This window comes from Gymnodraco acuticeps, unplaced genomic scaffold (genome assembly GCF_902827175.1).
Source record: "Gymnodraco acuticeps unplaced genomic scaffold, fGymAcu1.1, whole genome shotgun sequence".
In the NCBI taxonomy this organism is placed as follows: Eukaryota; Metazoa; Chordata; class Actinopteri; order Perciformes; family Bathydraconidae; genus Gymnodraco; species Gymnodraco acuticeps.
Genome location: NW_022990701.1, coordinates 1,689,836 through 1,715,534, shown reverse-complemented (window position 1 = coordinate 1,715,534; position 25,699 = coordinate 1,689,836). Strand labels below are relative to the sequence as shown.

At 40.6% G+C, this 25,699-nt stretch overlaps 2 protein-coding genes across 6 annotated transcripts in view; one reads left to right on the top strand and one right to left on the bottom strand.

Moving 5' to 3' along the window:
* lrba (LPS responsive beige-like anchor protein) overlaps window positions 1-25,699 on the top strand; it is a 189,284-nt gene that overhangs the window by 104,982 nt on the left and 58,603 nt on the right. For 3 of the 5 annotated variants that reach the window (XM_034231378.1, XM_034231379.1, XM_034231377.1), the window contains exons 37-40: window positions 3,383-3,507; window positions 3,814-3,828; window positions 8,462-8,605; window positions 10,330-10,466. In XM_034231378.1, the coding sequence (XP_034087269.1) occupies window positions 3,383-3,507; window positions 3,814-3,828; window positions 8,462-8,605; window positions 10,330-10,466 (421 nt within the window). The remainder of the gene's footprint in view (window positions 1-3,382; window positions 3,508-3,813; window positions 3,829-8,461; window positions 8,606-10,329; window positions 10,467-25,699) is intronic. The other 2 variants (XM_034231381.1, XM_034231380.1) reach the window with 1 other exon arrangement.
* Window positions 11,796-13,655, bottom strand: mab21l2 (mab-21-like 2). Its single transcript, XM_034231383.1, has one exon. It carries the CDS (start codon window positions 13,253-13,255, stop codon window positions 12,176-12,178), a length of 1,080 nt encoding a protein of 359 aa, XP_034087274.1. The 5' UTR covers window positions 13,256-13,655; the 3' UTR covers window positions 11,796-12,175.

The window sequence follows — 25,699 nt, the reverse complement described above, 5'->3', positions numbered from 1 at the left end:
TTGATTGAATTGGTAACAACTATCGTTTATTCTATCACTATTACAGACGTTGATGTGCTTTAAAAACACTTGTTATGTTCAAATAAAGGGGGTTTAGTCATCAGCTTACATTCTGGCATTGGCGCAAGCTAAAGAAATGTGCTACTTCCTTGTTATTTGGATAAACAGCACCCATGGGTCAGGCCGTAGTTTATATTTAAGGACATTGATAACGTGGTTCGCTTGGCCCTCCACTTTTTAATTTCTGTTCTTTCAAAAAAAAGTATTTACAGAATCCTAAACAAGCTTTCCTTCTGAACACTCCTCACAACCAAACCATTTGTTTCACGTGTCACCCAGCCATGCCAGATCTTTTTGGATGCCTTCTCTGTTTAGATGTAAATGGACAATTTAGTAGCACGATTTGAATCTTAAGAAACCCACAAGTAAAGTATCTCCTAGCAGTGTGTTGATGTGTTTGGTAAGTTTATTATCTGAAGCCATAACTGTTTTGTTAACTGATTCGGGAGAAAGAGTTTCAGTGGCACATAAAAGGAGAAACTTGAGCTTCCCCATTCATCCTCTGTGTTGGTAAACTTCCTTTAATTTACAACTCCAAAGCCCTGAAGAGCATCCAAAAGATGTCTAAAAAAAGGAAAAGAAAAAAGGTAATTACTATTTACTACTTCACATAAAACTCTTCCGGACTCTGTTTCAGTAGCCAATGTGGTCTACATTAAAAAGGCAACACATTCTCTTTAGTTTACACACACTCGGAGCCTTCTCATGTAAGGCTTGCAGTGTTATATTTCTATGTTTTGCCCAGATTTAAAGAAAGGTTACTCTCTGTCAAATCATCTCCCTCCCCTTTCATCATCAGACAAGGCACCGCTCTTCCAGACACCTTTTATGACCGAACTAATTACTAATTACACAAGTGGTTGGCCTGAGCCGCAGCACAACGCTGGCCCTTTGTTATTTTAATTGTTGTTATTTTGAAGAATGGCGCTTCAGTAAATTGTGCCATGGATGCCCTAGGAGGATGGATGAGCGCTGAATAATTGATCATCTTTGTGGAAACACACTCAGCGTGCGGTATGGGGGTTGCATAGCGCCGTACATCTCCATTCTTGTTACGGCGGCACTCGTTGGGGATTGATGACGAGGTATCCTTCATCGTGCGTCCACCTCTTCTCGCACCCCATCATTAGGACTCCCATTGTCGCCTGTTCATGGAGCGCTGGGTGAATATGACTGGCAGAGGTGGTCCCCCCCATGCTTTGACTAATTACTCGCCTCCTGATGGATTAATGTGTATTGTGTGAATCAGACAGACCCCCCTCTTCAGTGAGATGAGAGACGAGTGCGTCCTGATTCGGAGCTGTGCGGCATGCACAACCTTGATAATTATTTTCATAGATGAATACCATTGCAGGCAGGATGATGAAGTGGCCATTTGCGTTCAGAGACTATCAGAGGCAAACATGGAGCGGGGTCTTTGTCACTGGCGAGAAATCTACTCCCGCACAGACCTGCACGCCTTGTGTCGTTCCAACTTGCATTAACACACACTCTTGATTCACTATTCTGGAAAAATAACGCAATTTACATTCCCATTTATGCCATTTTATACAATTCTCAATCATTTCCTCCTATGGTAGTTGTAGCTTATGGCTGACTTTTATGATCTACATTTACATCCAGACGAGAGATATGAGGAGCAGCCACTCATCGCTTGTCATCCTTTCTTTTTGAGATTTTATTTGTCGAGATAAATCAAATAATCAATGGTTTTCATTAGCCAGGGCAAACAGGGGCTTTTAAGTACCCGTTTGGAAATTGTATTTATTTTCTTGCGTAAAGCTCCTTTCCCTTTTAGAGGCCCCTGTGTGATCATTGGTGTTGGACTGAAGATTTGTGAGGAGCCCCCGGCCAGAGCAGCGTTGGAGAGTAGATCACATAAAGCACGCTGGGGTTCTCCCGTCATAGCTTATTCCACTGAAACCATAAACTGTCTTCCTACACCTTCACAGGAGACACTGCAGCCACTTATAGGAAACTACTGATGGTTTTGTTTTTATTGGTTTAGAAATATGTTGTATTGGATAAACCTTGGTATTTCGTCTTTCAACATTTGTTTAGATTGTTTGCCTTTTGCTGCTTTTGTCTTATATAAAAGGGTAAAGAAAACGACCTACATGGTTTATAGGTACCACATATCTAATTACTGTATTTTTCATCAAAGTGTAGATCCTGCGTGTCCTATTTTCAATTTGTACTCTTCCCTGCAGAATTAAAGAGATTTACAGCATTTCACGAAAGCTTGGTAAATTGTTGCACAATGTTTTAAGACACGTGTAACCTTGAAGAACAACTAACAAAACTAACTCCAGGATAGGCCTATAGTAGGATGTTCTTTTTTTCTTTGCTTTTCTCGTGAGAACATTTAGTCCAAGTAAAATGACTGTTTGACTTGAGTCAGACAGTCAGGATTTACTCTCACTGAAGACCCGAGTGCATGTTGTTTTCCCTCCCCACCTGAGTTGCTAATCATTAACACATGAAAAGTTCATTTTGGAGCCGCCTAATGACACACAAACAGCTCTGCTTTGGGCTTAAAAGTCATTTAAATTAAAAACCTATTAAACTGGAAAATAAACAATTGCTCATCTAATTAGAAATCATCTTAAACCTTGTTTTGCCTCTAAGCCATGGGTAATGAATATTTTAGATTACATTTGATTTAAATAACTTTCAAAAATAAAAGTGATATGTTATATAGACGGGGACACAGTATACATGCACAATGCTGTAGCAGTGTCTCCTCATTTAAAGTTAACACTTTATTTTCCTTGAGCAGAATGATTTACTGACTGTAAAGGGAGATGTAAATTGCAAAAGAAAAGTGTCTGCTGTAGACATTGATTAATATCAGTAATGCTATCTTCCCCCCCCCCCCCTCCATGTTTGTAATGGCCTTCTCCTTATCCTGCGAGCCATGAGTCCTGACAAGAGGCATCCTGCTGGGCTTGAAATGAGCCTGGAATGGAAGCACGTGCCACAAAAGTGTGTGTGTGGAAAATGATCACGCTGACATTTGCTCATTCCACTGTGATATACCTCGTGCACTTCACCTTCTCAAAGAGAGGAGGAAAAACAAAACAATGAAAGGGAACACCTTATCCTCTGACATGGATATACTGTCATTGTCAAGTACAATGATTTGGGGTCTAAACTTGTCTTAAGTGAATGTTTTTAAAGAGTAATTCTGAGGGTTAAAAATAAAAGCCCAAACACAATGCTGTCTTTATGTCTGCTTGCTCGGACTGAGTGCTAATGCTGGGCTGCTATACCATGCTGGCTGGTAATTGCTAACACATGTGCTACCTCTGTCTCGCTGCAGCCGGCCGAGGGAGTTCTGGCGCCTGGACTACTGGGAGGACGATTTAAGGCGGCGACGTCGCTTCATCAGGAACCCCTCCGGATCCACTCACTCAGAGGCTACGCTCAAAGCAGTGGCCGAACACGGTCAGTCCCCTCCACCAATCCCCTCCTGTTGTCTTTTCTCACACGCTTAGTGGTAGCACCAGGTACAAGGTAATAAAAGTTAGTCGTCCCGTAGCAATAAAATATTTATTGTACCACAAGACACTGTGAAATTTAAATGAGTACTATTTTACTAAGGTAATTTTACACTCTGCTTCCCATTATGCAAAGCTGGGCTAATAATCACCCTGAATGTCAGCATGCTTAGTAAAAACAAAGTTAAAATTAGTGGCTTCAATTGAGATGAAACGTGACATTTGTTCATTCTTTTTTTCTGCTGCATAACAGTGGCTGATATCAGTGGTAAGTAGCATTCATACTTCCTCCTTTACTTGTATGCAATATTTCTTTATTATTTATGTGTTTGCATTGGAACAACAGGTCATTAGGGGATTTATGCCTGTTATGCATTTACTAGCATAATATTGTGATTGATCAGAGGTTAAAATATGTTCCTTATCATACTCAAAATCTTATGGGTTGTGTATAACATTTTTAAATGTAATGTCATGAGTTGTATTACTCCTTCAGATTAACTATTTAACTGGTGAAGCGCAAAGTGATGTCTACCAAAGCTTTTATTTGAAATAGAGTCCACATTGTACTTGCAGCCCCTTAAGATGTGAGAAAATGTAATCTGGTTTGAAAAAACTCTGTCAATATTCCCGTAGTAAATTGACCACATTGATTACTTTTTCCTCAAGATTTTAAATCGGACCGATCAATTTCTCATTGTTTCTGTGCACTCCCCTATAAAGACAGGTGCTGATTTCTAATAAACCTCGTCTGAGAACAATTTAACATTCCCAGGAGTCCCTTATACCCACAAAATCTAAATGACACATGTCCCTGCATTAGCAGCAGTAGGAGTCGCATTTCTCTCATGTAATCCCACATATCTGCAAATATAATGATTCTACACACATCAGGGTTTGCAATCATCATCATGCTGGGTCTACATTTACCAGATCAATATTTGATTCCCTCAAATAAATGGCCATTTCTGGACCAAAATGTCCTCCATGTGTCACCTGTTAAAGTCCCCTTAAATGTGACATCATTCCAAAAGACAGCAGGTGTGACAGAAGTCAATACAAATGTGATATTAAAGCAATAAGTGTGGGGGATCCTGGGAGAGTTGTGCTCTGCAGTAATGGCTGCAGTGTGGAGGCAGCTGGAGACGCAGCCAGCTGCTCGCTGTTCTTCTGCAGCTAGCCTCTGAAATTTACTTTGTTTCCATCTTAATTCCTCCTGGTTTTCCCTTCAGTTAGCTCATGACAGAAAACAGACACATCACTTTTTACCCTCTTATTGACTTCTTCTGGCTGATGAAAATGTGTTAAAAGCTTTCTGTGAGTTCGTCATTCAGGTGTTTTGTCTGGTATTTAATTGTATTCAAAACGATTTCAGCTTATGTGCTTTTTTTCACCGGGGGAAGAAAGACAAATTCCTGCAAACATTTGGTTTCAAAGTGAAGTCTGTCCTAAAATAGCCAGCAGCCAGTTGTGGCAAGGGTATGCTACCTCAAGAGAGTGTACCGCCGGGCTGAAGTATGGGAATATATCATTAAAATAACTCTTTGACATTGAAGCCTGACGGCATCCATTTTCTGATGTAACCTTTCGTCTTGTTTTAGTCGACCCGACATTTGTTACGGAAGTGCAGCTCAAGATGAGAATGCAGGGCTGAGTTTTCAAACAGAGCACAAAGGTCATATCTGGCTGTAATTATATTCATCAGATGCAGAGGGGAGAATGCAGTCTAACCCCCTAAGAAAATATTTAGTATGAGATCAAGCCTGAATTTACTCTTGTTTTCTAGCTACTTGTTGCTGCACTTCTGAAATCTCACGCTTGATTATAAAATTAGAAGCAATGGAAAATATTTAGCATTTTATACTGGGTGATCTATTATGACAACGTGGTATTTTCTCCTCTTTTTTTAGAAGGGGGAAATGTACATCTTTTCATTTAGACATGGAGGAAAATGTGAATTTCTGCATTAATAGTAGGACAACTGTTATCATTCATACTGCGCCAAGATGATTTCCACAGGAGAGTGTGTGGCTGCCAGTAGGCTTGAGTAGGCTGTTCTGTATTTGCCTGGAAAGAACCATCTTTTCTGGGGATTGATTTGGTCTGGTCCAGGGCCTGTGTACCAGAGGTGGCAGAGTAAATACCTGAAGACTAATGTCTCTGTTCTGGTAATCAATACTCGCCTCGTGACCACACTCCTGGCTACGCTCCCGTTAAAAACAAATTTGTTAATTTTGACAATTTAATTGCTGCGACCATGCATGCCTTGAGTTGTATAAGCAGGTATTTGAACCTCTCAGTCGGGAAATGGGGTCTAGGAAAAAAGTGTAACCTGTTGGGATTTATGCACGTTTGTGTTCCCTGCGTGTTGAGTGATGAGGTTGAAGTGCACTGCCGGATTTCTGTTAATGTGGCACGCCTGTTCTTTGCATGGATTGTTTATCATGATGATCTTTTTAAATAGTGCTTTAATTTAAATGACGTTTTAAACAGTGAGTAATTGTTCGGAGTTTCCCTCTAAATGTTGTATTTATTGTTTTCACTGCCATGGATATTAGTAAAATGTATAGCATTTAATTGTAATTCCTTATGTTACACACACACACAAATAGACACATACACTTTATTTGCTTATATCAGGGGTCTTCAACGTCTTTAAGACCAAAGAGCCCTTAGCTAAAAGAGAGAAGGAACAGGGACCCCCGCGCTATATAGGTATACAATTGAGTTGCATATGAAAGAGGGTTACAATACCATGTACGGAATACCTTTTATGGTGCTTATACTACTAAACTATTAAAATAGTAATACCTAGCTCTAGCGAACTTGATTCTTTAAATAAGTGCCACAGGGATTTAGCACCAGCTTGCTCATGTCATTGCCCAAAGATCCATGGGTAAACGTGAGACTATCACACATGTTGTTTAAGAGGAAATGGATTGTTTTTGTCCTTTTTTTATGCATAGACATTTTTATCTTTTCTAATATGTTTGATTCATGTTGCGTGTATTTTCAGACACATCTTAAACAACATTATCGGACAATAATTTAGCAGCTCCCCTGCAGTAGCACTGAGGACACCTTGGGGACCACGGCCATGTTAAAGACCCACGGTTAAAACCAAATGATAACGCTAAAATTAGGGCATTCCCTTAACACACGCACACATAGAAAACGTACAAAACTGCCAAAATCCTCAGTTGTCAAACTACAAGAATAATAAAAATAAACAGTATGCATGAACGAGTGAGAAGTTAGCACATAGCCTGTCACTTATGAGCTCATTTATTTTATGTGTGTCATAACTCTGGTGAAAATAGCTTTTTTCTTGCTGTTCTCAAAGACTCAGCCCAACAACAAGCTGACTGGTCGATATTTTGGTTGCACTTCCTTCAGTGTATACTGAGGAACTATTTTTACCTTGTACTTTAGAAGGAGCATTGACCAGACAATTACGAGGTTTAGTTACAACAGACTGTTTTTCTAATGTTTGATACTGATGTTAGACGTACAGTACTTGCAAATTAGGGTAAGAATTACTGAGCATGTTTACAGTGAAATGCAAAGAAGTTCAAACATGTCCGTATTTTAAGCTCATGATAAGTCCCCTGTCCACTTGCCTGGTGTGAATACAATGGCATGTGGTACGTATTAGAGGAGCTGGTAGTAATTTTGGTGCTGCTAACTAAAGAATCCTCCAGGGAGGCTTAATTACAGGAAGACCATTCTAAATATCACCGAGCTGCATATTTTCCATGACAAGAGATTTTTTATCCTGGCTGGTAGTTTCAACGTATATAGCCACATGACACGAGTGTGCATTTCCAGGCAGTGCAATTGATCTCCCCTCAGGTGATGATTAAAAAAATCCACTAGGTATTAGTTTTATGTTTAGCGTCGCACCGGATGATTTAAACTGTGTTTTTAGCAGTATGCTGCATTAGAAACCTGCACAGAAGCAGCGAAAGCGCTCTTTATATTGCCAGCTATGTTTACAGAGAGCTGTGCTGTGGACTTGTGTCTGTGGATCCTTACCATGCACCTCTGGGGAATGCAAGGCTCCGTAAATGTTTGCAGATTGCCATTTTTCTTAAATAATCCAGTTGGAACCTGAAGTCACGTTGAGTTGAACTCAAAATTGGAAGTGTGCGACCTTTGTTTAAGAAAAATTTATTTTGACTAACAATTTGTAAAATGGTGTCTGATTGGATGCTTTCTAATGACAACATGCATTACATGTTAGGATTATGTTGGACTTTTGTGTGCCTCGTTTTCAGTTTGTCTGCTTGCACGTATATCTGCAAATCTGGCAATGCAACACAGGTCAACATTGACAGGTCAACACTGATGTAGGTTTAATAGCAGTGCTGATGGACTTTGCAAACAGTTTTACTACCTGACAGGAATAATATTCCAAGATAATGTGTTACAAAGTTCATAACCTAAAATACTTTACTCAAATCAATGTGCATTTTATTGTGTGTAAATTAAAGCAATTCTGAGAATATAGCTTTGTTAATATTATGATAATAATGATTTGAATGGACAGTCTTCTTTTTATTTAACACTACACACTCGTAGCCTTGCTGAAGTTTAAAAAAGGGCAGCAGATAAATAAAATAAATAGAGCAAAACTGCTTTTTAATTCTCAATTTAATTGACATTTCCACTCATTGTTTACTGTTTGTATAATTTGTTTTATGCAGAGAAGATGTCTTTGGCGCTTGGTTAAAAACTAATTCTGCTCAAATGTGATAATTGAAATATGCAAGCCGTCAAATCTGCACTAAAATAAAGTTAACATGTCTTTCTAGACCTACAACATAATTTGAAATATATTGAACACTCTATATAACATACATTAAGACAAAAATAAAAATAAAAGCCTTTCCCCACTGCAGCATCCGAGGAAGATATTCTCAAAGGAAAGCAGTCCATCAGAAGTCAGGCTCTGGGAAATCAAAACTCTGAGAGTGAGACGTCACTCGACGGAGACGATGACACTCTGTCATCTCCAGAGGAGAAGGACCTGGAGAACTTTACAGGTAAAGTAACAGCTCGTCTTCTTCACCTCGCCCTATTTCTCACCCCTCCCTGTCCTGCAGCCCAGACAAAATAAAGAAGCATGCTGTCATTTTCAAATTGCTTAATATCCAACACATGCAGCTCCACTGTTTAGCTGTACTGAATAATGTTTTAAATATCACTTTTCATATCATAGTAGCCTTTTGTATATACTTGTAGCATTGCAGACTCCTCCTTACTTAGGGAAAACCGTCTTTTAAAGAAAGCCTTAGGCGGCAGTGCCTCTGGAAAACTGTTTTATTATAGCACCACTATGTGTTGATGAAAACACACCTTTTATGTGTGCCACTGGAGGTGTGCTTCACAAACATATATACACACAGGCCTGAGTAGCACCTCTCTACAACATGTTTTATCCTGCAGTAGCTGAGTTTATCCATAATGCTTACCCTGGAATTGGACATTATCTGATCAAGAAAAAACTGCATTGCCCAATAAAACCTATGAGCCTTTTAAACTCATTAAATGACTCGAATACAGCTTTATATTCTATTTAATCCAGCTCACGATGATGTCAGTCCATTTTTGCTTTTGATCTGTCTGCTTTTTAAAGAATATTAATTAAATATAATATAGTCCGCTAATCGGATTGCACTGTAATCCGCATTTGTGCAGTGACAGCGCTCACCAGATTTAGCTGCTTTAATGGGGCTCAGAGAGCTATTAAAATAACGCAACTGGAGGACAATAGGATTAAACGTTGAATCCTGTCTAATAAAGTGATGTGTATACTGCGAGAGAGTGGGGATCGTATAGGGAGAGGTTCAGTTTCTCCTCTTAAGCAGCTGTCTGCTTCAGGTGTAATTGAATGTCTTTGACTGAATGAAAACAAAAAAATGTTATTTCAACCCACGGATAACATGTCAGTTCTCTCGGGGTTCGCGAGAGGCAGAGGAGTGAATATATATATATATGTGTGTGTTTATTCCATCCGGAGTGTGCGGGTGCTCAGGGAAATCAGGCCGGGCTGCGAGCCTCCTCTCTTCGCAGCGCATCTGCAGATACAATGGCTCATATGTGGAGCCGCAGACTCACTGCTCCCCTGAGCCGAGGCGCATTGTCATACTGGCATAAATTAAGATTGATGAGAGATTAAACAGAGATTCACCCAGCAGCCCGCAATCACTGCAATGTGATTGACAATTATTTCGCTAACTTTGACAATCTTTATCATGTGATTCATTGTGAGTTTTAGGATACTAAGGCCTGTGATATTTTATTTCGGGAACTGTCGAGCATATTAAACAGTAGGCCTATCCATATTGGGCTTTTGTTTTGATTTTTAACTCATCGAATAATTGCAGAATGCTGTTTGTAAACTACACACGATGTTTGAAGTAGCCGTACCCTTTAGCCTCGCTATGTAAACATCCTGCAACTCCTATGCAAAAATATTTGTAATATAAACGTAGTTTTTGCGTGAAACAGTCTCAACTTTTAAAAGAACATGGCTGTTTATTGCTTGTTGTTTATTCACTTATCATGTTTTCTTAAAAAATTACCCACGTCCAGGATTGAAGGCTCACACGGTTTCTAACTATTATCGTTGTAGGCAAACAGCCAGCAGCTCTGCGATCCCTTATTGAGTTTAAAAGTGTACCCTACTGTGTAAAACAACCGTATGTGCCCACTCGGAGAGGAGGACTCTTTGCGTGTTTCTCTGACCGGCCTGTGTGTCCTGCAGGCCCGGTAAACCTGAGCACCAGTGCCCAGCTGGTGGCTCCGGCTGTGGTGGTGAAAGGCACCCTGTCCATCACCCCCTCCGAGCTCTACTTCGAGGTGGACGAAGACGATCCGAGCTTCAAGGCCATCGATCCAAAGGTAAGAGACCCGAGCTCCATTCACGTCTCATATTAACGTATTGAAGCCATGTATGTGCCGGTAAATGCTTCATGCAGGCTGGTGAATGCATGAGTTATAGCTCTATGACTACGTGTGTTTTTTTAAAAGGTATTTGTTGTGCGTTTCCAACTTTCTTAACATTTTTAATTGTGAAGAAGAACAACAATGTTATATCCATCGGTTGTTGAAGTTAAAACGTGACTTATTTGAATTAAAATTGTGAACATTTCCTTTGCATGATTTTTTTTCTCTTACCACTACTTTTGTTATTGAATAAAAAACAACTGTGTCTTTTTTCTTGATGTATTGTAAAGTACCCTAAATTCAACAAAACGAAAGCATATCATATTGTTTCGTAGTGAAACTGTTTTTTGTAATTAATTAACAAATTAACCAAATGTCTTTATGGGTTAAACTTAACGCGACATGGATCAGGCCTTCCCATTATTAAATGTCGTGTAGCAATTTTTCCTTTCGTAAAACTATTTTAAAAAAGTACAATTGCAAGTTAATATGGTTAGAAAATGTGGACGAGTCAGGACGACTATGGGTAAATCAGGTCGTTAGTTCCAGCACTGGCCTCATGTTGACTACAGAAGAAGAATGCTGACCCACAGGTGGTTGTGTTTGTTCAGTTTAACAGTGCGTACAAATTGTCGTATTTTTTTGCAAATATGTGTTTTGTTTTTAGAGTTCTTCATTTTGAAAGCATCTACCTTTATTTCAATTTCATATTTATATGAGTATCCATTTATATTAACATGACAATAAAGGAGTCGTAGCCTATTGCCTATGATACACGGTGTTATCCAAATATATAACGCATAAATCAGATGAAGGCTTTCGTTTTGCTGCAGGCCCCGTGCTGGTGCTGCTGCTGTTCAAACATAGAGAAGCTCCCGGGCCTATATATTAACACGAGTCCGTTGATTTACATTCATTCGAAAATCCTTTAGAGCCTGTGACGCTGTAAAAATAACGTATGGCCCGAAGCTGGCTGTGCACATTCCTTCTTTAAATGTAGCAAAAGCCATTCTTTAGTAGCCTATGTGTCTGTTTATCTGTGTTATTGTGTTGCACTGTTGGAGAAGCCTGTGACCTAAGATTTTCATTGGCATAACTACACTGTAGCTATGTTCGTATGGAATAAATAAAAAACCTTGAACCTTGAGTGTTAAGCACACGTCAACTATCTTTCGTCAAAATGAATAATTGAATGACTCTCTTCACCAGACAATAGCAACAATAAAATGCAACAGCTTCGCCTGTCACCTCAGCTGTCAAAACACGTCAAGACACGAGGCCAAGTTGTAATTTAATTTGCAACATTTTTATTAACATTTCTTTTTAAAGTCACATAATGAAAAAATGGAACTTGGCACGCTACATTGTATTCTTTCACTTAACGATTTTGTGCATATATTTAAATAAAAGTTTCTTCACTTTGTGAAAACATTTAAAGAAGACAACTAAAAGTTATTACATTTATCTGAAAATGTACCTTCACTTTGTCTCTGGCAGTGGCCCAATTGCTCCATTTAAAAATGGTTTTGTGGTTTGCTCGCTGCATTATTTTCTTACTGATTTGTTTTTGTTCACATTGCTTGGAGAATCAGTTGCAGGATGATCTTTGTCTTTGTCTTAAGTTTTATCCCAAAATGTCTCTCGGTTCTGTGTCGACAATCACTTTATAGTTTGTCCAAACTTTTAGCATTGGTGAGGATTTCCCTCGCTAGTCTCCATGCCTGCTTCGCAGCAGCCTCCAGGGCTGAGTGAGGCTTTCCCTGAAACAAGTCCAAGTTTGGCAAGAAGTAGTGGGGACATCTGCGGCATTGCAGGCAGGATATGAGCTGCAACAGGATGCCGTTCAGTCGGTCTCCGAGGCAGGACTCGTCCCAGTCGGTCTCTCTCGGGTGTTTCTCGCACTCGTACAGCAGCAGGGTCTTCATGTGGTAATTTTGCAGCGGCTGTCCCGGCAGCTCCAGGTGACGGTCCCTCAAAGTCTTCAGCACCGACAGACACTTCTTCCTGCAGCCGGCCATCAGCAGCCTGTTCTCGGCCTCGCTGAACTGCAGAACCCAGGCGTCGCTCTCTGCAGAGCTCTGCTTCCCCGTCAAAGAGTAGCACTCTTTGGAGAGGAGATTAAAACCCTCAGCTTTACATTCTGCTACCCGGTTAGGACCGGGCCATGGGATGTGGGGCATGGGCCACTGAGCTGCACTTCTAGGCCAAATCCCAGTGCACTTGAACGCGGGGGTGATCTGCACCACATACCTCTCCCTGATCCTTAGTCTGACCTCGCTGGTGTCCGCCACCATCTTTACCACGTCGCGGTAGCTGCATTTATCCACGGCCTGCGCCACCAGAGTCTGAAACCTGGAGCGGATCTTTCTGGCGGAGAGGTAGCCCGAGGCGGTGATGAACTCGACCCACAGCGACATGCTCCTTTTACGGCCATCACTCAGCTTCAGCACCGCGCAGCCGGGCAAGGAGCCGTCATCCACGAAGTTGAACACCCCCATTTGGTTGAGGTAAAGCACCACCTCAAACTCATTGGGGGAGATGACCTCCATCCCCTCAAAGCGTGCATCTATCTCACTGAGGGAGCTGATAAACCGGGGCTCCTGCACTTCCACCTCCTTCAGGACATCTGACACCACTTTACAAACCTCCCTTATAGTCTTCGCAATGGCCGCTTTGCGAGCTTGGCATCTCTCGTTGTTGTATTTGTTGAGCTGGTAAACCAGCTTTGCCTGCGTCGCTATCATGTTGGGGCACAGGTCCGGGCTGTACACCGGGGAGTCGCAATAGGTTGAAGGATCCAACGCTTACCGGTAAAGCCAGAGGCAAGCGCTTCCCTGTGCAGCAAAAAGTGTATAATCAAAAGTTATTTGGCTGAAAGCAGCGGATGGACGTCAGTGTGAGGAGGAGGAAACGGATAGGGATGCAACCTATTAGCCTGCTAAATATCAGTCCAACTCATCAGCAGCGTTAGGTAAAGTCATATTCGGGTGGAGGGTCACCATCCGTGTCCTGGGCTGCAGACGCTAAAGGCTAAAAACATCGTCTGTGACTCATCTCCTCTTGCAGTTAGTCTCTCCTCTGTGCTCACTTTTCGTCCACACTCAGCTGTGAGCTGGACTTGTGTAGTTTATGAATGGTTCCTTTAGCAAGAGTGAAAGGGGTCGGGCTTCGGCTCCTGCAATCATGTGCAGAGCTGTCAGTGCCGGCAGCCAATCAGATCAGAGGAGCTCCAGTCCGCCTCGGCAGCATCGAGGCGCGCGGAGCTGTCCTCTGCTCCCATTTCGACACAGGAAAACAAAACCCTTTCGGTTTATACGGGCAGATTCCAGTTTACACTCTCTAAGCCAGCCGTAAAACAAATTCTGTGTTGGTCTTCACCCGTATTTTCGCTCGGTGCGTTTTGAGGATTAGGAGTGTTGGCACAGTGTGAGTGCAGCCTTTAACTTTAGACCCACTTGTTTTCTGCAGATAAATCTCGGTTTTTTATGTCTCATGTTTTAATTTGATTATGTTTTCCGTGATTTTCCTCATCTTTCAAATGGTCTGTAATGGCAGCGTTTTTTCTCTAATTGACAGCAAGTATTATTTATTCTACATTTTTACGAAGTCTGGTATCTGCCTTATTCTTATAAATATAAATCAGTTTTAAGTGTGATTTTCCCCATTTCGAATTATAAATCTAACACAAGGTTAAGTCAATTGGTAACATAATTTGTAAATTAAAATTGAGTGGAATAAATAAACAGTGTTTTACATGCATCTTCATTTGAGGTCAATTCTAATGTATATTTGTATGGACACCTATTTTATCTTTAACGTTCGTGCAAAATTGTATATTTTTCTTTAACTGATGAAGATATATCATGCTGTTTTATATTGTTAAGCATTGATACTTTTATTAATAAGTTTAAAATGCTATGTGTTGAGTGCACCTGCAGCTATATGCTCAGAAGCCTTCATTCAGGGGCTGAAACTATAAACAGAAATTCAGACAAATTAACGTTAGTGGCACCTGCCAAGCTCGCACACACACACACACACACACACACACACACACACACACACACACACACACACACACACACACACACACACACACACACACACACACACACACACACACACAACACACACACACACACACACACACACACACACACACACACACACACGATTTCTTCACATTTCATTGAACATTTAGTGTTATCAAGACAGTCGGTATTTATTGGATTTAGTCAAATAGGCCTAACTGAAACACGACTTGTATCCGCTGCTTCCCTTACACGCACGCACGCGCACACACGCGCACACACAGAGACACCAGAGTTAATTTTCCCGTCGGTTTATCGCTGTGAACCTTGTCCTACTGAATAATTTAAGCAGAGGTCTCTCCGAGATTGTAATTGAAGTCCTCTTGTCACCCAGACTTCACGTTGGAGGACTAAAGAAGTCATTACATTCTCCCACAGACACTCCGCTGCGGGTTGAGACATATTTACACATGTAAGCATGCTGTAAATATAACAACCCCCGCAGTGTAAAAGCCATGCGAAATGTTAAAAGTCGAAGTATTGTTGCAGTATTTGCAGTCCTTTGACACGTGTCTGATTTTCCAGTTAACGAGGTAGCGGTCATTAACGGAGTCTCGCGCAACATTATGTGGAGCTAATTGGATGCTATTTTTAAGCCTGGCTCGCTGGGCTTTAGTTAAAAACGCGTTTTAATTTCAAGTGATCGTTTTGATTATTGGACCAAACCTGGAACGTATTCACCGACATAGAAATTACAACTTTTCTATTTAATGTATTGTGGTTATTTCAGAAAATAATTTAGGCCTATACAGTAACACGTGAATATATTGCAGTGTTGATCACAGACAATATGGTCTACTAAAGAGACCTAGACCTTAAATAAAATGTCGTTATATTTTCTTTGCTCCTGTTAAGCTGCATATATATTACTTTTGACAACTTTGTTTAATGGGCATTAAAAGCTTACAGTGTTCAAATAAATTGTAAATAAAAATATGCATGAATCGGATGAAACTTTTTAGAGAAATAATTTTACAAATGTAAACATGTTGATCCAAGAACTCTTCCAGGAACCTATTTAGTGATATGAAGTAGCCAACTATGCAAGGGAATTAAGCCACAAACATTTCAGAAAAGGCAAAGATTAATGAGCTCCCCTCCAGTTACCATATCTTCTGGTCTTTATCATGTAGCCTTTTTGCGTGTGCTGAAGGGGCTTTAGGGAGTTTACAGTAACTTATCATAAAAGGAAGAAGTCATTTTTGTTTCAGGGCTAATTACCTGCTGAATTTTTTAACTGATGTAAATGCATGTTTGAACCCATTCAATTAGTTTGAAAATAAGTTCAAAGGCTCCTCACACAAACTATATATTGCAATATGTAACTTATTTGTATGATGGTTGAAAATGCTTAAGTATTAGGGTTTACCCACCCAAAGTTATTTAAATTAATTTCAGTGGAGAGGTTTAGTGTCCCATTCATTCAAGGTGAGATATTTTTGAGTAACATTTGCTGGTGTCATTACATTTAGATTTCATGCACAAGCAACTAAATAAACACACAACATATTTGGTTATTCTTTTCATAGAAAACTAGTATCCAGAAAAACTGACAAGAATAGCAACAGTTGACTTATTGTGAAATATAAAGCAAACGTTAATCTGAGATTCCTCCCCTCCAAGTCAAACTAGAGTTATGCAAAAGTTCGAAAATCAGAAACAAGATATGGAACACTGTCTGGCTGTTAGATTTCTGGATGACTGTTTATTATCAATCTCACAGCTCAAGAGAGATTAATGGACACTACTTGGAGAGCAAGTGTCCAAATATAATGATGGACATGCCAGCTGTAGCTTAATGAATTATACAGCAACATACTTTAATGATGTCATTATGAATCCATGGTGGCCCTCCTATCACATCACTCGTTGCTGTACTCAATACGTTTACAAAGTAGAATGCACAAGATACAGTGAGTGAATTGTATTTTATTGAATCTGTCTGATTTGCCAGTTGAAATGGAAAGGTCAGCCATATTTCAGAAAACGGTGATTGTACATTTCCTGTGCCAAACTGCTGTTTCATTTGTAGGTGGAAAACAGAAGTATGATCAACACTGAGAAACTCTGGGAGCATTTGGGATAGTTTGGTTTATCTAATCTATTTTAATCATTTTTCCTCCCTCTTGCATTTTATAGTTATCTAATGACAAAGGCCACGTCAGTCATTATTCTATTTTTTCTATTTCTTTGTGCCCTTTATCTCCTGAAAACGTAGAGAATTATCTGTGGTTCCTAAAGAGTTCCCCCTGGTTTATATTGACTGGAGAAAAGATCAGGCGCCTGTCAGAGAGCTCTTTGATCTGAGTCTGTGTGACGACTCCACAGTGATCCCCTCACAAGCACAAAACAGTGTCCATGCCTGTGCAAATCTCTGCCAGCTGATGAGTAACCTCACCGCCTCTCATCTTTTTTTTCTCTTCTTCTGTCCTCTCTCTGTGTCTTTCCTACAGCCTCAGCTTTATTCCTCTTTTCCCTCTCCTCTCCTACCAGATTACACTGAGTACCCCCAGGTGGCTCATTACTCTGTGTACTACAGTTTTCATAACATAGTTTACAATTAGTAAAAAGACTTGAAATACGTAATTCTAATTCAAACATATTTATACCTGTGGTCTCTTTATGTGAGGATTGTGTTTCATTAATGTCATAAAACGTTTGTAAGAAAATAGAATTTCAGTGATAACTTGGTCAGTATAAGTATACTTGTTTAATCTTCACTCTGAATTGCCAGTTTGTACTGTGCATACAACAATTACAAAGTCAAACTCTCCAAGTGATTTACAGCAGACATATTAACAATAACTCTGGTCCTTGCAATGCATTTCTAAATATTATGGCTACATTTTATGCCATGACATTAGAGTTCTTTGAAGAACGCAATAGTAAGAATGGGTTTGTTTTGCAACACATTGTGCAACAGTTTCCTCCCTGTGTCTGTCTGAGTTAGTGTGCTTTGTAATTCCAAGTGTGTGATAAGGGAGGGGGATGTCAAAGTTTTGCATTTTTCGTTAGCGCTCTTTTCTCCCCTTTTCCTTTCTCTGGAAATACGAATGGTGCAGGGAAAGTGTAGCACTGCCTAACAACACATGCACATAGACCATCATCGGCACACATGTGGATTGTGTGAGTACATTTTTGATGCCCTTGTTCACACATTTTGTTGCCGTCTCCCAAACCCGCATGGACCCAGCTGCTCCCTCCATAGAGGGCTCAAAGAAAACCATCGCAGGCAACTAATTGCCTGGCAGGCCTCTGCATCTGCTCGGCAGATAGCAGAACTGATGAAGTCACAGAGCAGATGTGTGTTTGCCCGTGTGCATGTGCGAGTGTGTGTGTGTGTGTGTGTGTGTGTGTGTGTGTGTGTGTGTGTGTGTGTGTGTGTGTGTGTGTGTGTGCGTGTGTGTTTGTGTGTGTTTAGTAGCACCCTCTCTGTGTTAAGACACCAGCCATCAATATTGCATGTGGAGTTATTGTTGCACAGCCACTCCTGGAGACTTTGTGTGAATGAGGAAGTGAAATATGCTCTCCTTCCAGCTGATTGGCCAGAGGAAATACCAGGAAAAACCTGATTGGAGCAACCTTCCCTAAGATCCCCTTTGCCATCTGAGTGTATTTTAAACTATCCCTGTGTCCTGTTTGCAAACTATGTATTAATTCTTTCTGTGGTTTGAGTATATGTAGTAAGTTCAAAATAACAAACGTGATGTTAAAATGCTGGAATGCACATTAAAGTAATTTATATTTTTATTGTGGTTTTGATCGACAAGGTTGTCCCACATCACTGGAAATGAAAAATCAGCTTGCAGCAGGAAAAATAGTTAAACAAACAACAACAAATTAAATACAGAAATATTTGGAAAAACTGGTTTGCTTTTTATTTAAAAAACGCAGATTGTGCTGTGGAAATTAAATATAATTGCCTCAAACCACAGGACAAATATGTATTTGGTAAAATGATATTCTAATGTCAACAGGTAAACAGCACAATAGGACACTAAGTGTAAACATCAGACCACCTCACTTTATATCATATACTTCTGCCTTGTGTGGCCTCATCGTTTGTTTGCACATTTTCTGTAATTAACTTCTAAACTTCACCAAAACTAAACACAGCTGATGTTAGATTTTCTGAACAATGATTAAATCCACACTTTGTTTCCAAAGAGTTTTAACTAAGGGCCAGAGCTGAACATATTTGGGAAAGAATATCAGTCATTTTTACCTAAAGGTCAGTGTCCAACCTTGGACTATGCAATGATGAAACCCCTGTTGAGAAGACTTTGGTAACTCTAATTAGTGGGGTGGTGACGGCTCCTCGGGTTAGCTGGAGTGGCTGAATGGATGGTCACTCAGTCAAAGAAAACCTCCCTGGTGTTATGTAGCGACCAGTCCCATATCGTTAAGCTCTCCCTAAAGTGTCAAACTGCTGGGACTGCACCCCTCCCTCCTCCTCCTGTTCGCTTCGCCAAACTCTCATGGTCACCAGGGACGACCTTCGGCTGCAGCTGCCAATCACAAAGAGCCATGGCAGCAAGAGGTCTCTGAGAGAGGAGCCTATTGATTTTCCAGTTAGAACCTAAGTAGTGTGTGCTATAGGACTAACGGACAGCCCAAGCAGGTATGTCATTATCAATGAGCCCAAGGAAACGGATCCCCTCACTCTCACTCATTCATATTGGCCTCCTTCCCTCCCTCATGCCCTCCCTCCGTCTCTCCTTCATGCTGTTTCGCCATCCATTCCCTCCGCACTCCTCGTACGCCCTGACAGAGTGCATCCTGAGATGGTCAATAAATCGCTCAGTCGCACCGCGACAACAACCAGCGGAGTGATGGGTGGGGATGACCTTCTTTCTCTTTCTTTCCTTCACTCCTTTACTGTCTGTCCCTCCCTGTTCTCCAGGTACAGTAATTACAGCTCCATTCCAGAGACATACTCGTTAGCATCAAAGCCGCCATGTGTTCCTCTGTGATTGTTCCCTTTTACTAGGATTTTAAACATCCAGGGTCAGTTTAATCTAAAGCATCATTCCCCGCAGCCCACTTTGGCTCATCCAGTCATCAGGAAACCCAATTATTATCATACTGCTCCTCTCTATTTGCCTCACTGCTTATGTCAAGTCACGGGCCAAGCTTCGGAGTTGCTCAACATAAAAACATGTGCAAATAATTCCAAGTGATTTAAGCCAATTAGAGGAGATAAAGACAAATAAAGGTATAACGCTTCCTGAAGTGAGTTTCTGTTCCCCAGTAGAGCAGTAAAGTGTTGTTTCCTTCTTTACTGTCCCTTAATCTTTCTCTCTGTCTCCCTCACACGAAATGCATATGAACCCCACCTCCTCTCTCTGTAGAGAGTCTCAAACCACATTCATGGGCTCGAGTTGTTTGCGCGAGGTTGTATCAGCGATGATTAACTCATTCTGTAGGGATGAGGTCAGCGGTCCCCTAACCAGATGTTGGGTGTTTAAGAGTGATGGAGGAAGACTTGTTAATGATGGGCCTCAAAGCTTTGCAGAAACCAAGATACGAGCTCATCCTTTTGCTTATGGACCATATCGCCCATATGTACTTGTATCTGTCAGATATCTATCTACCTATTGAGTTCAAGGGAAATCTATGGGCACAGTTCAAGATGTTTTCCTTCTGTTGTTGTGTGTGTTGTGTGTGTTTTTTATGCTAGCAACTAGACTATAGGCAGGGCAATGTTGGTTGGTCTGTTCTCTGCTTTATCACAGAAATATCCAAAAACTGTAAGACCAATTGCCTCGTAAAAGTATTTGTGGTCCCCACACATTTACATTTCCGATCGATGATTTTAGTGACAAATCTAATATAGATAACCATTTGATACAGACATCTATAGTCCCTGTAATGTTTTCTACTGACTTTGTTAAGCCTCTGAATCTTCCTTTTAAGGCAACCATCAGGTCAAATAAGTTGAAAAATAAATAGAACAAATAAACATTTAGCACATGAATCGACAGAAATGTTCTTGATAAAGTGTAATGGACTAAAGTGGGACAATCCATTACTTTTTATGACATTTGTGGTTTTATGTCAAATGTCACTATTGTATGCATCATGACCGCATGTCCACCACTGGATGAATTGTAATAGCTTCTTTACTTTTTATCAAGGTCCTTCATCAGGTCAAATTTGAATTTCTTCCATTCTTGGTTATTCAAAACCAATGACATCCCCTTCAGCTGTATTTATGTTTAGTTCCATCGACAAATGTTAGCATGCTAAACTAAATAGGTTAACATGGTAAAAATAGCACCCAGCAACAGCCTTTAGCTCAAACACCACTGTGACTAAATTAAGCCTCACATTAGCCCAATAGCAAGCCTTATGTTTTTGCCCTTGGTGAGATGTAAAACGTGAATCCCTGCAGCGAGTGGTAACCAGGTAGGACAGGTAGAGGAAAGACGATTGCCACATTGGAAATCACATAAAGAACCATTAAACACTGTCATCTAGCCACCTAATGATGACTAATGTCTACCTTCCAATAGCTTTCCCCTCACACCCAAACAACCACCCCGTCTCTTTTCACTAACAAACAAGCTTGTCCTCTTTCAATCTCTCTGTCTGTGACCTGACTTTGGACCTTAACAAAACCACAAACCACCGTGGTCAAGACCTGGCTAACACTTAACCAAGCACCTTCAGACAAAGAGCTGCCCACCCCTCTTTGCACCTGAGGCTAGCCCCTCCATCATGCTCCATCTCGGGGCTTGACTGGGCCAGTCAGGGGGCAGGTGCCTCCCCTTCCCTGCTTTGATTGATCCCCTCTCTCCATCATTTATTCTGTTCGTCTGCCTCTGACACGGGTGTCAAAGGCAACCCGCCAGCCTGATGGATAGGCCTGTTTATGGATGCCAGTCTGCCTGGTAGGCTACTGATATTACAATCAGCACCTGTGTACCTGCTGTTCACTCAAGCCTCTGTTATTCAGCTGGGGTCAGAGAGAAACACGGCTTCAATTGAAAGATCGATGTCCAGCCCGGCATATTGGAAATTGGAATTGTAAATGTGGTCTTGTTTTGTCAGAAAGGTCTGTGCTGCATTTCAGATCATAAAACCTGATCCATGTGTTGATTTTTGCCAAATATGATGATGATCTCCCTTTTATCTCTACTTCTAATCTTGAATGCTTCATAAATACAAAGCCAAAGTGACAGGACAAGGACATCAAATTAATTATAGCTGTAAATTAAGAAATAGAGTAATTCTAGCCAGACGTATTTGGCTTTATAAGGTTAGCTGATAGCATTGATGTGTGCTCGGTGTAAAGACATCTCATGTGCCGGAGAGCAACATTTTACACTGCTGTATTCTGGTGCCTCTTTTGCCATTATGGTTAATGACCCATCCAGTCTGGTTGAAATGCCACATCCATAGGGACATTCTGCAGATTACTTACTCATCCAAGACTCCTTTCTAGCAGACATCAGCACAACAGAGCTTTACTTCTGCTCTGTGGAAGCAAGACTGTAGAATAAGATACAGTATAGATGGAAAACAATTCTTACACACAGATGATCTTAAGTGCTTTAATCAACCAAATGAGGAATATGTTGTTTTTCTTAGGGTGACTTCTCTGAACAAGTTAACATCTTTTTAACAGCTTTCTTAACGAAAGGTGATGCACTTAAAAATGTGCTCAACATCAACAATCACAGTCATAAACAATCTTTGTAGCACAATTAAATGCTGTGGCGCATATACATTTATGTATAATGTCTAAACCTCGTGGGTTACGATTTAAATATGCTCTAATTTATGTTTGTAGCCTAAATTTACCTTGGTTTGAATTCTTGTAATGTAAAACTTGTCGCTTGTAGTGACCAACCCACATGTTATTATGTAAGTAATACAATCATTTGCAGTTCTCATCAGGTCTGAAGAGCATTTTAGCTGCTTTTTGCTAACCGTTTGCTTATAGCTTGCTTTCTTATCAGCTTCCTTTCCAGATGCAGCTAGCAAGTATTTTCAGAAAAACATTGTCTTGAAACTGCCCGTCACTAAATTGCAGACAGACTAGTAGGAAACTAGCTGGTGAATGAAGTGTGAGATCCAGAGATTTCCCTTAAGAATTCAGAAAAACAAAGCATTTGTTACAAGGAAAGTGAATATTGAACTTACATTTGTTCGGTGGCCAAATTGGAACACCGACCAGATGCTATTGTTGCTCCGTGTTTGCTGAATTAGCAAAAAACCTTTTGCTTACATGTTTTTTTTTAATAACTTTACGAGATGATATGATGTCAAAGTTGTTTTTACAGCTTGTTCTTCCTATAAAACCTGTTATTTCTGCCCTAAGGCACAACAATTCAGTTTGATTTATAGTGCTGAAAATTAGAAGAAAAATTACTCTACACCCACACAGGGTTTAGATAGTACACAGATACCTACCTTAAGCACCTCTAAGTGAAATGTGTATTTCATTTATACTTTAATTGCAGCGTGATCTATCTGCCTCCAGAGTATTGCAGATGTTCACTGTATTACAGTTGTAACTTAAAATGCTTGTTGCTGATAGAATTGTAGCTCCGATTGAGTCACCTTCGAATTCTCCGAAGTCTCTGCAGCCGTTCCTTTATACACGTCCCATTCTCTCCCTCTTCTTTTGCTTTGGACTAGCAACCCCAAATTCCCCAAGAGGGGTGTACTTTTCACCCCACACCCACTTAAGCTGGTGACAATAGGCGGATTAAAAAAGAAATTACTTCAGCGAAGCCTCGCACAAACCCCCAAAAAGCCTATCCATCACTAAATGGCAAAATGAGAGATTGAAGGAAAGCGGGGAGAATGCGATAGGAGCCGGTCAGCGATCTTAACCTGTGTGATGTTTGCCATGGCAGCTTAAAGGGGAGTGGAGGGCTAATAGCATTGAGTCTGAAACACCTCCTGCGCTTCAGTGGTGGCTCGGAGCTGTCTCCTTGATTTTCGGAATATCGGTGAAAAGCATAAACATTATTTTACTCCTTGTCCTGTCGTGTTTACTGATGAGCCTGACAAACCAAGGAACGTATTGAAGCTCTTTCAGTGAACTCTCAACAGGTGCCCAGCTACAGTATACTATTTTTTTTAAGTAGCTGCTAGCACAAAACTGATCCCGGATTAAATGGCAGTTTTTTCGTTGTATTTTATTCAATCAAATTATACAATCACTGTTTACCATAGTATTTCTATATTTCACTTTCCAAATTGAACATTTAAATGATGAAGGTTATAAATGTGCATCGTGATGCTAGGTATAAAGGATTTTCTAAATTTGTGAAGGTCTGTTGCCTTTTAAGCCCTCTCTTCCCTTCACTGATGTGGCCTTATCCTTCCTTTGTTACCTATCACCTTTGAGCCACCAACTGTGCCCTTTGTGGCCCCAATCTAAGCTGGGATGGGTTAAAAAAAGGATGCACGGATCTTGAATATAAAAAAAACAAGCAGTAGTTTGATATACTTTGGCATCCTTGTCTGCCATCTCTGTGGAATTTCTCTGTGTAAGATGTTTGTGTTGAAAAGGCTTATATATTGTATTATTTACTGAGATTATCTCTGGTCATACTCTTTATTTATGAATTCCATGTATATCCTTACTACTGCCACCATCAGTGTTGAGCATTACTGCTTTAATATCTTATTATGTGTCAGGGCTCTTCTGTTGCTTTCCTTCTTATAGCTTATGCCCAAAGGCTGAATGTATAATGAGTTAATGCACTGAAGTATTCACTTCTCTACCAATTAACCCCGAGATCACTGCAGCGTTTCCCTAAATCCACACAAGACCTTTTTTTGTTCCCACTTCAAAAAGGCTAAGCAGCCAAGAAGAGGAAAAGGAGAAAAGGCTAACCTGTTAGCAAACAGTGAAAAGGCCCAAAATGGGATTTAATCCTTATTAGGCTAAATTCAGACTAAGTGGCCCCACAGATCCTTTCAAAGGGGACTCTTCAATCAGGGAGCCCACACTCTTACTGGGTGACGTTTGGGACTGAATGCTTTGAGCCTTCATAACCTACACTTGCTGCATGCTGGTTCTGTTTATTTTGCTTTAATTCTCTCACACTCCAGCACAGCTTCTTAGTTGTGTTTATTTTTTTGAACCTTGTAGTTTGTTTGACTTCCCTCTAGGCAAATAGGCCTTTTATGTGTGACCAGTGATTACATCTTGAATCAGTTACATGACGGTAGAACAATTGTGCCTATCAATCATTGGTGGACACAAATAGTCTTGACTTCTTATACTGAAGCCTGTTGACCATGCAATGCATCCAATACTCTAAATACTAAATTATAGGTATAGTGGATCAAATATTTTGATACTGTGTTTTGATACATCTAATACTGCGTTTTCTTTAACTCATATTTTTGGTTTTGGTAACCCAAGTGTAGATTCATTGGTCTTTGCCAAGCTTTATTACTTTGATACCTGTTTTTTCAATGTTGCCAAGCGTCACTGCTCCCATAGTTGAACAGTCATGGAGCACATGACCAGACGGAGATGGTGTGGATGCCAGTTGGTTAAATAATACTCTTGCTGAAGCACAAAGGCTACACGATAACTGCTGGAGTGTGAAAGTAGAGTCATGTGGCTTTTCTGTCTAAGAGTCATATGATTTCAGGTTCTTACGGTGAGGGAGTTGTTTTCCCTCTTGTGTGGCTTGTGAGTTCAGCCTCCAAAGAACGAATCACCAACCATACTCCTTCTTTAATCGCTTTAAATTTAAATATCCCTGTTCAAGAAATCTTGAAAAAGATTATATGTTGATGCATCTTTCTGTTCTTCTTTCCATTAGGATACTCTAAGTCCTTCCTACGCTTTTTTTCCCTAGCTATCACTCAATCTCAAAAGCAAAATCTATCTTAATTGGCTCCAGAGGGCTCTTGGAGGCTTTGTGTCAACGGTGATGAGGGTCCTGATTGGTCCACAGGCAGAGAACAGACCCTTGTTAGTGTGTCGGGGCCCTTTGCTTGCTCGTTAGTCCGATGAACTCATTTACTGATGGGGGGTGACAAGGCCTCGTTTACCGGCGTGGAACAGAGGATGGTGGGTGTTGAGGCAATGGGGGAGGAGGAAAACAAGATTTTATGTAT

What these genes read in the sequence shown, in the direction of transcription:
- mab21l2 (XM_034231383.1), bottom strand. Translation starts at nt 13,255, where the DNA reads ATGATAGCGACGCAGGCAAAGCTGGTTTACCAGCTCAACAAATACAAC.